Source organism: Gracilinanus agilis, chromosome 6 (assembly GCF_016433145.1).
Source record: "Gracilinanus agilis isolate LMUSP501 chromosome 6, AgileGrace, whole genome shotgun sequence".
Lineage (NCBI taxonomy): Eukaryota > Metazoa > Chordata > Mammalia > Didelphimorphia > Didelphidae > Gracilinanus > Gracilinanus agilis.
The window spans coordinates 133085477-133100794 of record NC_058135.1 but is presented as its reverse complement, the minus strand read 5'-3'; the positions used below and the strand labels follow the sequence as shown (position 1 = coordinate 133100794).

Genomic DNA, 15318 nt, shown 5'->3' with positions numbered 1-15318 from the left:
AGAGAGAGAGAGAGAGAGAGAGAGAGAGAGAGAGAGAGAGAGAGAGAGCGAGAGCGCACAAGCTTCAGTGACTCAGTCTGGATCCAGGGTTCTGGGTGGGTAAGTGAAACCTTCCTCTCCTCAACTTATTGAGTAGGCTAGGGATCAACTAGCATACCTTGAGATTACAGTATTATTACCTAGTCTTAGGGCAATTAACATCATTCATCAAACTACTGTTATCTTCAAGTTATATAAAGAAGATTTATTCTAAACAATTTCTCCTTAATCAAGCTGCAACCTGATCCATATATAAGCAAGGAGCGCCATCTCCAGCAGGCCTGTGAGGCCTGGCCCAGCCCTGCCCCAACATTCTGAAACTGTTGGACTTAATACCTTTGGGCTAGAATTAGAATTTATTTAGTGTTTCTTTTACCCTCTTCTCTGATATTTTAAACATCCTAAGTAAAACCCTTGTTACAAATTTAAACCATCTACTGGCCTTTTGTTGGTTGACCTGACAGCAATAGTGAAAGAGGCAGCCTCAAGAAAATTTCAGGGAAGTCTAATGGGACAAAGAGGTGTCCAGCTTCATCCTCAGAAGCTGTGACTAATTACCATATCATTCACAGCCAGATGTGTTATTAATCTTCATCAGTAATTTTTATAACACTAATTCATCTATCATCAATTGATCAACAGTTGACAACTACGAAATTAGTTTTCCTGAGGAACCATACTGTGATTTTTTTTTTTTTTGGTTGAGGGAATTCTAAAGGAAATCTGATTATACTCACAGACTTCCTGGTGATACCAAGGAGAGGCTTAAAGCTCTTCTAACATCTGGGGATTTTTGCTTCACTTCCTCTGAGCCAGTACATCATCTCTACTGTTTCCTTCAACGATCATTATTTCCCTAACACCTCCATCCTTGGCACAGTGTTCTGCACACAACAGGTACTGAATAATGTAGGTGATTTGAAGTAAGGTCTCCAGGCCTCTGGTTTCAGTCCACCTGGGAGTTACATCGTCAAAAATGGAAGAGAATCATACCAACTTATGATCCCTAGCTATGGGTTATCCAAGGGGTAGGTAGCATGGTGTTTCTGCCTCAAAAGATATAAGGATGGATACCCAAGGAAAACTTGAAAAAGCTGCTCCATTCTACTGGAATGGAAGAATCAGGCTTGCCAATTTCATTTTCTGAGCTAAAAACATCTCCAATTTCTTCAAGGGTCAGCCTATTTGTTTCCATGTATGAAAACCACAATGCTCAAGGGCCAACCAAGCACAAGAAACAAAATGTTGACAATTAAGGGAGAAATAGATAAAGCAGGACACAAAAGATGACAGAAATGATCAGTGACATGTTTTTTAAAGACAAGTTAAATGATAAATTGTTAGTTATGTTGAATAAAAAAATTGAATTTTCAAAATAAAAATGATAAAGCAATAAAAAACCAATAAAAAATAAATGGAAAAATAAAAAGAATGATCAGAAACCCCATTGCTATAGCAAAACAAACAGGACTCTATAACCTGGTTACAACCTTCCTTTCTAGCTTTATCTCATGCAGAAAAAAAATGGGTGGTGCCTGTACATAGCTCACACTTTCTTCCCTCTTAATATTTCCTCCCATCATTCTTATAGCCAGAATGCCCTTCCTCTATTGTTGGCATACTATGCAGTCCCAGTGGCAGGCCACAGGGCTGCTCTATCCATGAAAGTTTCCCAGGTCCTTCACAGCTTCATTTTTTGGGTATTCCCCTTATGTACTTATGATGCTGTATTTCCTATCATAATGATACCAGTCTTTATCTCATCCTCGAATACAACTGTAAGGGGAAAGGGAGATACATCAAGGCAGAGACTGATTTTAGCATCCACACCCCCAGCACAGAGCAGCTGCCTGATATGGCATGGCTGGAACTATTTAGAATATCACCTTACCTGCAGGTAAAACTTGCCCTTATCTTGGGCATACAGCATCAAGAAGCTATAATCCAGGTTTTGTTTGGTCCTCCACCTAAAGGTTAGCAATAAAATCTGCCATTAATATTTGTTCATTATTGTTCAAAGGTATGATGTATGCAAAACAATTAGGGGACCAGAAGACCTGATAAACTTTTTAGTGTGCTTACTATCAGAAAGTGCTCCCCAGACAAAGTGAAGCCAGCCAGCACCTTTGGGTGCTAAGGGATGCTGTCTTTACCTTGCTAAGTGACCACCATAAAATGAAGGGACTTTGAAGCACTGAGCTGGAGTCCTCCTAACTTCTACTTCTAATTTGTTATGTCATTTGCTCTTAAGCTTCTTCTAATTTATTAGGAGTAACAAATTTGGGTCAGTATCATTTGGATTCTCCTACTAGTGCAGTTTTTAGATAGCAAGGTAAAAAAGTTTTCCTATATTTTTGTGGTACATAAGGATGAAGAAAGCTGTCACCTGAAGTAAAAGAGAAAGCTTCAATCCTACTATCTGCCTAGTTCTCTATAGACTGTCAGCCTATACACATTTTATTTAAAAAAAATAAAACTCTTTACATTTCATCTTAGAATCAACCCTATGTGTTGGTTCCAAGGTAGAAGAGTGATATGGATGAGGCAATGGGGGGTGGGAGGGAATTAAGTGACTTTCCCAGGGTCACACAGCCAGGAAGTGTCTTAGGCTAGATTTGAATCCAGCACCTCTCCTCTCTAGGACATCTTATGAGTCCATATAAAAGATGCTCCCAGCACAGACCCCTAGGCTATCATAGGTGTGCATACATCTCTTCCCAAGGATAGTTCTTTCTATGCCATCTGTTGCAATTTGTCACGCTTAAAAGAGATACTTAAATGGCATGTTGGCATGAAAGGATTTAAAGGGAGTGAACAAGATCCATCAATAAGTAGAACAAGTTTCCCCACCAACATAAATTACACGATTTTTATATATATTTGCCCTTCCTAATAAAAGTTTCAGGAACATTAAAAATGAATTACCCAATCATACAGAACATATGCCAAAGCAGGTCAGAAGACAGGACACAAATTTAAAATCTTTTTCTTCCATGGTAGAAGGAAGACTAAGGAGAGTTAGAGGGGGGGGATGGAGGATATAGATTTTTTCTGGTCCAATCTCTACTTATAATGTATCAATACAAGTGAATCATTGTGCATAAATAAGATGATAAAGAAATAAGTGTAATGACCAGCTTGGTCTTGGCCAACGGAACTAGAGGCTGTGACTTTACCAGTTGCTAATAGATGGAAGCTGCTCTCCTTGTTCCATGCCCATGATGTGTGACCTTCCTTCAGGAACATCCCTAATTCCTCCCTCTTCCCACATTTAGGCAGATGTAATTCTAGATATACAGGTTTGTCTCCAACCTGTGAATCTGACACACCTTCACCCTAGTGCTCATCTTCTTTGCTGTTGTCCCTCTACCTACTGCCTTGCCAGTTCTCAGCTCCCCAGCAACTGGCATGGAGCATTTGACAAATATTTTTGGAATGAATGAATGAATTCCATAGTTTCCTGCCACTTTAACAACAATGGTGCCAGCCGGGCTTGGAATTATTATGGATTCTTTCTACAGCTTCAAAGCAACATTGATTGCTACTTCCTAGGGTTTGAGCCACACAGTGCCTACTGAGGGATCATATAATCATATAACAAACAACAAAGAATGTACATAAAAAGACAGTATTAAGTTATGTACAGTGGACTGCAGTTCTTACTTTTGTGAAAATAGTATACTGATATTCTGGACATCTTTAGGTGACTGAGGGAAAGGGGAGAAAAAGAGAGAAAGTATCTCTTTTGGTTCAAAAAACATTAGGGAGAAAAACCTGTTCGTTTCTTTTTTTCCTACTTGACACATTTGTGTCATTGACTGAAAGTAGTTTATTCCCAAACTAAAACAAGTTAATGAATAATGATTTGAATCAGTATAGTTAATTCTTAAATGAAAAATAGTCATTTGAAGGAGTAAAGCATGGCACTCTATTCTTAGTACAAATGAAAAGCAGTCAGACTGGTCAGATTTACTTTGGCAATCCTGGCTTCATTTCAGCCAAATGATTTGCATACTGATAGAAATGGGAGGGCCAAGTCATTCTTTTGTCCCAAAACCAATATTAAGTATTGGTTCCAAGGAAGAAGAGCAGTAAGGGTTGGACAATTGGGGTTAAGTGATTTGCCCAAGGTCACCTAGCTAGGAAGTATCTGAGTGCAGATCTGAATCCAAGACCACCTGTCTCTAGGTCTGGCTCTCAATACAGGGAGCCATCTGGTTTCTCCTTAAGAAAACTTTTTAAAACCCTTCCCTTTCTTCTCAGAATTAATAGTGTGTATTGGTTCCAAGACAGAAGAGTGATTAAAGGTGAGTCAATGGGAGTGAAGGGACTTGTCTGGGGTCACATTTGAACCCAGGAGGTCTGGCTCTCCATCCACTTAGCACCTCTCTGTCCTCTCTCCTCAAGAAATCTTAAGGGTATCTTTGCCCATGTGAGTGGTCTACCATTTTGTTAAAATCTATTGCCATGGTAAAAGCAAGCACTAATAAAGGCACAGAAAAGTCACTTAGTAATGAAAGTAACATTATATTAAAATTAAAGTACATTGTCTGATTTATAGTTAACTTTGGCCAGCGGCAATATCATTATTTAATTCAGATGAAACAGAATGAATAGATATTTTTCAGATGTGATTCCTGGGAAAAAGTAGGAGTACTGGGTTCAAATACCACCTCTGATATTTACTACTTGTATGATCTTGGGCAAATCATTCACCTCATCCATGAACTGGAGTGGTGGGTTGAGACTAGATGACCCCTGAAGTTCCTTCTAGTTCCAGATCTATGATTTTATGATCTTATGAGTATTGTTAATATTTTAATCATTTTGAGAATCCATGGGCTGTCAATGTAGAGCTAGAAGAAACCTAAGAGGTCATCTAGTCCAACTCTCTCATTTTAATGTTAAGGAAACTTAGGCCCAGAGAATTAAGTGATCAAACACCTGGGGTCTTCCCTAATTACCGGATGAGCCCCTTAAGAGCAGGGGCTATCTTGGTTTTTTCTATTTGTATCCCTAGTGCTTGACTCCCAGTAATCCCTTAATAAATAGTTTTTCGTTTGTTCAAACTATGTGTTAGTAATCCAATAAGTTTCTATTCATGTAGTATTTTTTATGAAGATTTTAAAAGATCATTATGCTCTGCATATAATAAACTGTTTAATATGCTCTCTAAAAGGGAAATTAAATGAGTTTCCCAAACCCAACTCCTGATTCTCATCCTCGTCATAATGTCACTTCTATGACTTGATACATTGCCAGATATAGAGATAGGAATTAGACCTGTGATTGTGACATAATAAATATTGTGACACCATAAACTCCTTGGGGAAGGGATCCTTACATCATTATGTTTAAGTACCTTCTCTGCAATTTATAGTTCTAGACCAAGAACCTTGTGTGGTTAAGTAAACTTGTAAGGTTAAGTCCTTGATCCCACAGCCAACAGGGGCCAGAGGCATCAGCACTTGAACTCTGAACCTTGGCTTCAAGGCTAGACTTCTACTCACTATGCCATGCTGCATCTTATGCCATTTAGCTGATTATACAACACTATCTGAATTAGTGTACATTATTATTGCTGTTGTCTTTTTAGCTTCATGAACAAAAGTTTTATTCTCCTGACAAGACAACTTCCTGAGGCAAGGGAATTGTTGTGCAATTCGTGCACGCTCCCCACAAAACTTACCACTGAATGAACAGCTAGAGTAAGGGCGGATCCAAAACTAGTTAAACTGACCTGGAGACCAAGAGCAATTTCACTGCATTTGCAGTTATCTAAAAAACTGAGGACTCTCTCAATCAGTACAAAACTTTGAAACGGTTTTGGAGAATAAATCGTCTGAAACATGAGATATAAGAAACTGTTAGAATTTCTTCTCTGTGACTATCTTGTGGAAAAGCCTAAGATGAGTGATCAAGGACCAAAGCCTCATCAAGACAGGACAAACATGTTGCTGAAGCAGAAATGGTGAGAATCTTGGGGAAAAGTGACCACTCCCCAACCCTCTTAGAACCTGTGATAATAATGAAGAAGAAAGCCAGTAGCAATTTAACATGTACCCTGGGAAACAAGGTTTCAATAGATTCAGAGAAAGACTAGGCAAGATTCTAGGGATTTAAACTGCAGAGGCAGTCAGCCCAAGAGATGGAGAGTCCAAAAAAGAAATTCTATAGGCACAAAGAAAAACCATTCCTATCCATGAGGAGGAAAAAGGGGGAGCTGACAAAAGAGACAGAGAGGATACAATGAGAGCTCACAGATTAACTGAGATCTTTAAGAGATTCACAGAAAAGAGGAAAGGAAAAGTAGGTAAGGTGAATACAAAAATGAGGAATATTACTGTAAGAATAGCATTGAGATCTCTACAATTTAGAATGAGCTGAGGCTGTCTAGGAATAATAAGGATGAAAAAATAGCAATTTTTTTAGCTAAATTGGGGAAGAAGACAAATGGAAGTGATAGGACTGCTACCCAGAATAGTTGGAACAACAAAGGATGATATCAAGAACAAACACAGAACCACTCAACTCTTGCTTTGGTCCAGGGGAATGACCTTTGTACTAGAAAGAACAGAACAAAAGTGGGGAATAGGGAATTGAAACTCAAGATCTTGGAGAAGAGGAGATGTGTCACATGAGGAGAAGGACACAGATTCTAATTTTCAAAAAGAAACAACAAGAAAAGGAGAGCAATCTGCAAACTGTATACCAGTGAGCTTGATGTCTACTCTTGATAAAATTCTGAAATGTATTATTAAAGAATTGTTAGTGAATAACAAAAAAGGAATCAGGAATTACAAAAAGTCAACATGGTTCCATCAAGAACAAGTCATGCCAGTTTTCACAGGAAACTAACTTGATTTCTTTTTCAGACAAGAAAAACAAGAGTAGTAGACTAGAAATAGGCTGATTTCTGTAGTTTACACTCTGATTTTAGCAAAGTATTTTACAAAGTCTCTTTGCTATCTTTGCAGTGGGGATGATGCTGAATGAATGGCAAGATCCAAAGATTTGGCAATAATAGCTTCAGGGGAAGCTAGGTGGACTAAAAGTCAGGCCCAGAAATAGAAGGTCCAAAGCTGAAACCTAACCTCGGATACTTCCTAGCTGTGTAACCTGGACAAGTCGCTTAACCCTATTGCCTAGCTGTTACCACTCTTTTGCCTTGGGACTGATACACAGTATTGATTTTAAGATGGAAGGTAAGGGTTTAAAAAAATAACAGCTTAACATTAACTTTGAAGAAAGAGTCTCATGGTGTTCCCCAGGGGATCTGTCCTTAGACTTGTACTACATAGTCAATACTGAATCAACAAGGTGGCACAAAGCTAGGATTAACTAACATACTGGGTGACAGGATCAATATCCAAAAAGGGCTCAGTACCTAGACCACTGGCTTTAATCTGGACAATGATGAAATTTGATAGAGATAAATGTAAAAATCTTACATAAGGATTTCTAAAAAATCAGCTTCATGAGTACAAGATGGGGCAGGCACAGTCAGAAAGCATTTTTTTTTCTGAAAAACCTCTAAGAGTATTAGTGGACTTCAAGCTAAATAAAAGGAAGCTGAAAAAAGCTAATGGAAACTTAGGGAGAATTAGTAGAGACACAATGATGAGAAAGATGGAGACAATGGTCCCACTGTACTCTGTTTTGGTCAGATCACACCTAGAATATATTGTATTGACTTCTGGGCCCTGTATTTCCAAAGGAAAATTATCCAGAATAATGAAAGGCCTCAAAATTTCACCACACAGAAGGAACTGAGGAATTCTAATTTCTGTGTGGGTATATGGGAAAAAAGATGATAATTGTCTTTAAAAATCTGATGGGCTGTCAACGGAAAAGTAAGGAACCTGAGAAGGCCGCATTTTATAATGGGAAGGGTGATAGATTTTATGACAGAAGCCCTGGATTAGAATTCTTGTTTTGTCACCTGCTATCTGTGTGATCTTGAGCAAATCACTTAACGTCTGGGGGCCTCTGTTTCCTCATCTAAAAATTGAAAGAGTTGGACTTTCTAGTCTCAAGGGTCCCTTCCCACTCTAAATCCCCAGCGAATTTTCTCTACTGGTCTACAGAACAGCAACTAATGGTAATGATTAGACATTGTTGGGAGGAAGATTTAAGTCAATGTAAGGAAAAACTTCCTAATAATTAAGCCTATCCAAAAGTGGAATAGACTGCCTGAGGAAAAAAGCAGATTCCCTTCTCACTGCTGGTCTTAAAGCTGAGATGTACAATGCCTCATACAGTATGTTATAGGGGGTATTCTTGTTCAGGGAAAGAGTGGATAAGATGGCCTCTGTGGCTCTCTCTAATTCAGTTTCTTGGATTCTAGGATTCTGCAATCATTACTGCAAGTATCCACTGTCTGACACACCAAAGCTACTTTGAAACTCAAACCAGACAGAACTATAAACTTCAAGGAGAAATCTTGCCTATTCTTGCTCTCAAAAAAAAATATGCTCTGAGGGAAGGAACCAACATTGTAGCATTTTTATAATACTTCCTCTACGATATTCATAATAACAGGAACCCAACTACAAAGCCCCCAAATCCTTTTAATTTGTGAAAGCTCTTTTCAACATCCTTATGAGGTAGGTATTTGTCTACTCATTTGAGAGGTTAACTAAACTGTCTCAGAGGGGCTGAGTGATTTTCTTAAAGTAGCACAGCTATTTTAGTTCGACCCTTAGAACTAAAATGCAGGTATTCCTGATCAGAGTCCCAAGATTTCCCTACTAGATTCAGGCTTTTCTTGGGAAGTTCATGTTAAGTGTATTGAAATATTAACAAAGCTTGAAGTGTACTACTTGGATGCAGATTCTCAAACAATTCTAGTAAATGTTTTACAAAATGAGTCACTACCAAGTTAAACACACTGTTGTCCAGATTGTCATACCTCACTCTTTTTTCTGAGTCCCCAAACAATAACTTGAGTTCTAAAAAGGATGGATAATAAAAGGCTGGTGGAGAAATCATCTCTAAGACTCCAGAATTCACTTTTGGGGGAAATCTGTAAACAAAAACAAATAGTAGATTGACACTGAATGCTGTATTGCCTGAAACAAAAACATAAACAATACATGCCTCCTCCCTCAATACACACCATTTCCCTATGAAATTAATGAGATTTCATTTCAAGCTATCAAAGAATATAAAAGATAGCTACTAAATAGGATGGTTGTTAACATTATAAAATGAATTCAAGATGTTTCATTAATGAAGTATTTAGTGATAGATTCCTTGGAATACTTAGAAAATATCCCTGAAAATGTTAATATGCTATTTTCCTCTATTTCCTTTTAAGTAAAAATTAACATAAGATATTTAATCTGGTAGACAGGATATGGATAATAAGCAAGATGAACTACAGAGACAAATGTGATCTCGCAGTGTCTCTGAAACTTCATGGGATTCCTTTACTACAATATCTTATTCGTAGGAAACAAAGCAGATAAAAGACTGGGAAAGAAAATGTAGGGGGTGGGAGTGGGGGAAGATTCCACACTAAAATATACTCATCAGGAAATCTAGGAACCAACAAGGGAAAGCCATTGGGCAAAGATCAATGCAAGCAAGAAAAGTGAAACAGTCATCAGAATGTGAGAGAGACTTCCCAGGCAGAAGGAGAGGACAGATGCATTTGGGAAATCCCACATAAGCTTGGCACTAAATTGTGTTTCGGATATGATGGGAGACTTTAAATATCTGGACATCTGCTGGAACAGTTAATTTCTTGACTTGCTTTTAATGATAATCTTTCTGATGATTAAAGCTTGACAAAAGTGAAATGAACTATCTCAGAAAACACTAAGTTCCCCCTCACTGAAGGTCTTGACTAGATGACCACTTTGGGCATGCTAAGAAGGGATCTTTTACTTGATATAAGTGAGACTAGATGACTTCAAAGGTCTTCTCCATCTTTGATTATGTAAAGAGACTGGATTTCAGCCCCTCCTCATCTCCTTCCTCTACTTTCTACTTCTTGCTCTGGGAACAGTGATCAAACTTATACCACCATTGCCTCAAGTAAGAGGATATCAAATGACAACTGAATGGCTACTCAATGGAAGGTAGGACAGAAAGAAAAGATTTTTAACTGAAAAAAATTAAATAAAACAAATTGATAGGCCTTAAGTATTGATCTATGTCACACGTGCTTTTAAGAAACTTTAGTTGCTGCCTATTGTCTCCAGGAAATAACATACAAACTCCGCTGGCATTTAAAGTCCTTCATAATTTGGCTTCAGTTTCCCTTTCAAAGCTGATTTCACATTATTCTCTCTCACAGGTTCTTCATTCCAGTCAAACTGGCTTATTGGATCTTGTTCCTTTAACACAATCTCCCACTTCCATCTCCGTGTATTCCCTTGCTCACCTTCACCTCTGAAAAACCCTAATGTCCTCCAAGGCACCATCAAACAAAGTGTCATCTGGTGTAGGAAGTCTTTCCTATTCCTTCCACTCAATGTCCTTCCTGTTCCCCAAATACTTCACAAATGTTAATTGAACTGAATGACTAGAAAGCAGCAAAAGTGGAGGTTCAGATATAGAAAGGCCCTCTGAGAAATGGACAGAACCACTCATCTACAAGGGATATCCATCCCTGCTCTTGGACCAGAACACATAACTCATTATACCCACAGACACCAAATCATTAGCAGTAAAAGATTTGAAAGAATGAAAAGCTGTAAAAAAGTGAGAAGTAAGAAGGATAAAATGGAAAGGTGATTAACGTCATAATATATACTTACATACAATACTTACCTATTTTTGACTATTTGTGCAAGAGTATTAATGTAAGTTTCATCAACCTAATGAATAAGGAAACAAAAAGTTTGCTCAAATTAAAATGGGTCTCATTATTTTGAGCAAGTCCCATATTTTCAAAACGGCAAATAGAATTTAGGTAGAAGAGAATGACGCATATTCCCAAGTTTTCGAACTTTACTTCTTGATGCTACAATTTTCTGTGGATTTATAATCTGCAATTCGAATGGAATGACCATTCCCTTTATGTAGCCCCTCTTATGGGCCAGTGGAGAATGGTCTGAAAACCAAATTAAGTTTTATTTAGATAGGATTATAAAAATTAAGAGTTTAAGTCCATTGTTGTGTGAGGGCTGAGGTGTTCACCTCAGACCCGGTCCAGCCAGGGTGAACTCAATCACCTTGAGTTCATCCTTATCCATCTTGGAAAAACTAATAATATACATGTAAACCGACGGGAGGATTTTAGTGTCAGGTAGCATAGGGAGGGTTTGGGAATAGTTAGCCAGAAGCAGGGAGTGTTAGGAAACATCAAGATTATGAAGACTCCATCTTGTGATGGACTAGGGGGAAGAGGGAAGTAAGAGACCTTAGAGCAGGGATCGGCAACGTATGGCTCTTGAGCCATATCTGGCTCTTTTGAGGGCCAGATATGGCTCTTTCCGCAGGAGCCATAAAGTCAATTTTTTTTCAGGCACTGTTATAGGAGCACGCACTGTGAGCACTGTACGGCTCTCACAAAATTACATTTTAAAAAATGTGGTGTTTATGGCTCTCACGGCCAAAAAAGTTGCCAACCCCTGCCTTAGAGATTAGGGCATTCTTGTTCTTATAGCCTCCCTCCTTACCTTTTTGTTTAACTAATAAACCAGTTACTGTTATACCAAAAAATTCTGAAGACTGGTTTGTGCTCTGGTCCTAGTGTGTTAAGGCCAAATCTGCCTTACTTCACTAAAGGAGATTGGGGTATCTCTTGGTGGATAATAACATCCACACACCTCAGTTTACCCGAATATTTCAAACTTATGCACCCAAGCAGTTATTGCCCTTTTACTAGCAATCCCTCTTGAAGGTCACATCCTTTTCCCAATTGTTGCTGCTGTTTCTCATAGAATTTGTTTAATAACCATAAACAAAATATGGAAACGAATGAATAAATGGATGAATAAAAATAATTTAAAAAATTAACCTTGTGACCATGTTCATTTTGTCTCATTTTCTGGCCAGAATAGGATGTTTTGGCTTGATCACTCAACTTAGCCAACAAAATGAGTTCTGAATGACATTTAACTATTTTCAAAATTCAACTGTACACTGAAAGGATGGGAATTTGCCATAAAGGAAAAATGGCATACCTCCAATGGTACACTTTGGTAACCCAAAAGGCTAATGTTTGAGTAAGATACATTTACAAAGATACAGTCACACGCACTACCCACAACAAGGAAGGTAGGTGATGACAGTCCTGGTCAGTAGACTGTTGGGACCACTATATCCAGTTATGTATACATATCTTTGGAAGGAGAAGAGGAGAAAGGCAGAGAAGAGAAGATTTCCTGGAAGAATGGAATATCACAAGGAGAAAGGAAATCTGAAGTTTCAGTAGGTATCATACATCCAACAGTAACATATTGCATCACAATATAGCAAAGTAACAACATATCAAATCAGATACATAAAAACACAAACATGTTAGGATATATTATATTCCTTATGGAATAAAAAATGTATAAATACTAACAAGATTAGAGTTAGCTATAGGATAAGTATTAACAAAGGATAGTTACTAAAAAAATTGCTAGTTATTTAGTTAATATTTGGTTAGACTAATATACTAATAACTAGGCATGTGAGGTTTGGGAAATGGCAGTTGGTCAGTTAAACTGACATTCTCTCAGCCAGGGATACTTTGCTTAATATGGGAAAGAAACAAAAGGAAGTAAAAAGAACACTTTTAATATCTAATTTAAGGGTAAAAGGTGTGGGAGAGGTCTCACTACTCTAAAATATTATGGACAGACTAATTCAGGTTTAAAGGTCTGGAAAATCCCTTCTCTCACACTATGCAGGCAGCTGGCACACAAGGAAATAAGGGATCTCACATAGATGGTCTGATGGTCTTGATCAGTAGCTTAACTGTATCAGTCCAAGTATAGCACAAGAGCACAGGCTCCAGCCAAATAAATCTTCAGAGAAGTCAGGGAGACTGATCTTGCTTGTCCACCAAACAAGACAGTATTCTCAACCTGCTCTCCTTGATCCTGCTAGTTGAGATGTTCCAGATGTTGCTCAGAGATACCCAAAATCCACAGGCTCTCAGGTCAGTGGTTTCCCAATTCCTTCAAAACCCCAACTGCCCTTAGAGAGTTGTGAGGATTTCTTAGTTATTAGTTTATATATAGTTTATGTGGACCTATTAGGAAGGGCTGGAGAATTCCAAAATGGAATGAAGAAGAAGGAAGTGTCTTCTTGCTCACTGGGAGAGACTCCATGGTGGTTAGGGCAAGCAGCAACTGACCCAAGGAGACCTCAGTTTACCAGAGATCCTGTGGAAAGACCGTCACCTACTTGTGGGAGATTTTGGTAGAGACTACTAATCCCAACCTGAGTTGCAGGTCAACTTGGGCTGGGTCAGCTCCCAGAATCTACCCACCTGGAAGAGTACAGCAAGTACAGCAGGTGGTCCTGGAGGAGCAGAAACACCACTGGAGTGAGGCTGGACACTACGGTGAGGATATCCACTTCAGTCTTTGCTAGTCTCTGGGCCCTGTCTTGCTTAGGTCTCAGTTAGTGTAGATAAGTCCCTTCCCTGACCCTGGATTTGCCCTTAGTCTGAAGAGTGTAGTTACCCCTATTCCCATCCTTTATTTTAGTTGTCCCTGATTAAAAGTGTTATAAAACTCTTGCTTTTACTTGCTGGTTTCCATAGGCCTTGTCTAGATACTGCAGAGTGGCAGTTGGGCCTAACTGCCACTTCAGTAACAGACACCTCCTTAGCTGTTAAAACCTAGTCTCCCTATTTTGTTTAGTCCCTCCTTCTGTCACTCCTGTCACTCTGACACCCTTCTGGACCCACATTTTAATATTTAAGCCTACTTCCCTGGTTATTCCCCATTACAGTCCCTTGCTGTGTTCCAGGTTGGAATTTTAGCTCCTGCCAGCCTGCCTGGCTAAATCTCTAAAATCTGCTTTTAAAGCCTATTTCCTATTACCAAAGCCATGTTAATATCTGTTGAAGGAATTTTCCAATGCCTGATCTGAAGAAGAAGGCTTTTAGAGGTGTACATTAGAGCAATTTTAAGGGACATCAGATTTGTTTTACTTAGCTTTATAGAGGACAGACATACTGGATAGGTACTAAAGGCAGGCAGATTTTAGTTCAACATTAGGCAATGTGGTAGAGTGGAAAGCACACTAGATTTGGAATCATAAGACCTGGGTTCAAATCCTACCTATACTACATAATACTTAAGTGACTCTAGGCAAGTCATTTAATCTCCCTACCTCCTTGTTTCTTCACCTAAAAAATGAAGAAGGTACTAGGTGAGTGGTAAGGCTACTTTCTGTGCTAAATCAGTAATTGTGTGAAGCTATGTCAAGAAAAGCCATTGAAAAGGTAGTGACTTTCCCATTAATGGAAATCTCCAAACCTCAGGAGAGTCAATGATCAATTACTAGGGATGTTATAAGGAATATTTTTAGTCAGGTATGGCTGGACTCAATGGTCTTTGAGGTACCTTTTGACTCTTAAGATTCTAGGATTGGAGGAACATTTCAAATAAGTTTGGGATGCTGAAATACCAAAAGGGCAGTCCCAAAGGTGTCTTAAGCATGACCGCATCTTTAAAATATACATGTGGGATCCTGGAGTGATGGCCTAAAGGAGACAGCATATATTTAAATAATGTCTGGTATGCTAATTTTTGAAAACAATAGATCATCATGAATATCTTTCTTCACTTTGTACACCACTTCAGTTAATCATGAGAAAAAGTTATCTAGCTATGTTGGTTTTCCTTGAATAATAATGAGTGAACAAATTAATCCTAGTAGAGTCTCCTTTGCCTAGAGCTACTTTCGACTTGGGAATTTAGTTCAGGTTTAGCAGACCAGGAAACATACAGATTAGAGATTACCACAAGAGACTTCCTGAGGGAGCCATTAAATGATTAATTTCAGTATGGAAACTTCAGTTGCTAGTCTGAATTTAAATGCTAGAATTTAAAGTGGTATAGGTAGGTACATAATTAGGATTCATGTCATCCCTCACTCAATTTAGAATAAATTATTTTTAAAACTGTAATTTCAATGAACAAAATTAAATTCTCAAAGCAAAAAGAAAAATCAGGGCTGAGAATGAAGAAGAGAAAGCCAAATTCTACATAAAATATTTAAAGCCATGATAAAATTCGAGTGACTACATTAGCAAATAATCTGCAGCACCAATTGAAGCAGTAATATCAATAGTTGCTGCTGTTGTTGATATTTATAAGGCTT

The 15318-nt window shown here is 38.3% G+C and overlaps 1 protein-coding gene across 1 annotated transcript in view; it reads right to left on the bottom strand.

Annotated features, from left to right (window-relative positions):
- The window catches only part of MGAT4D (MGAT4 family member D), a 142716-nt gene that overhangs the window by 84669 nt on the left and 42729 nt on the right, over window positions 1-15318 (bottom strand). Inside the window, exons 4-6 of the mRNA XM_044681705.1 lie at window positions 10819-10865; window positions 8951-9064; window positions 1931-2006 (exon numbers count right to left, since the gene is read on the bottom strand). Of these exons, the coding sequence (XP_044537640.1) occupies window positions 1931-2006; window positions 8951-9064; window positions 10819-10865 (237 nt within the window). The remainder of the gene's footprint in view (window positions 1-1930; window positions 2007-8950; window positions 9065-10818; window positions 10866-15318) is intronic.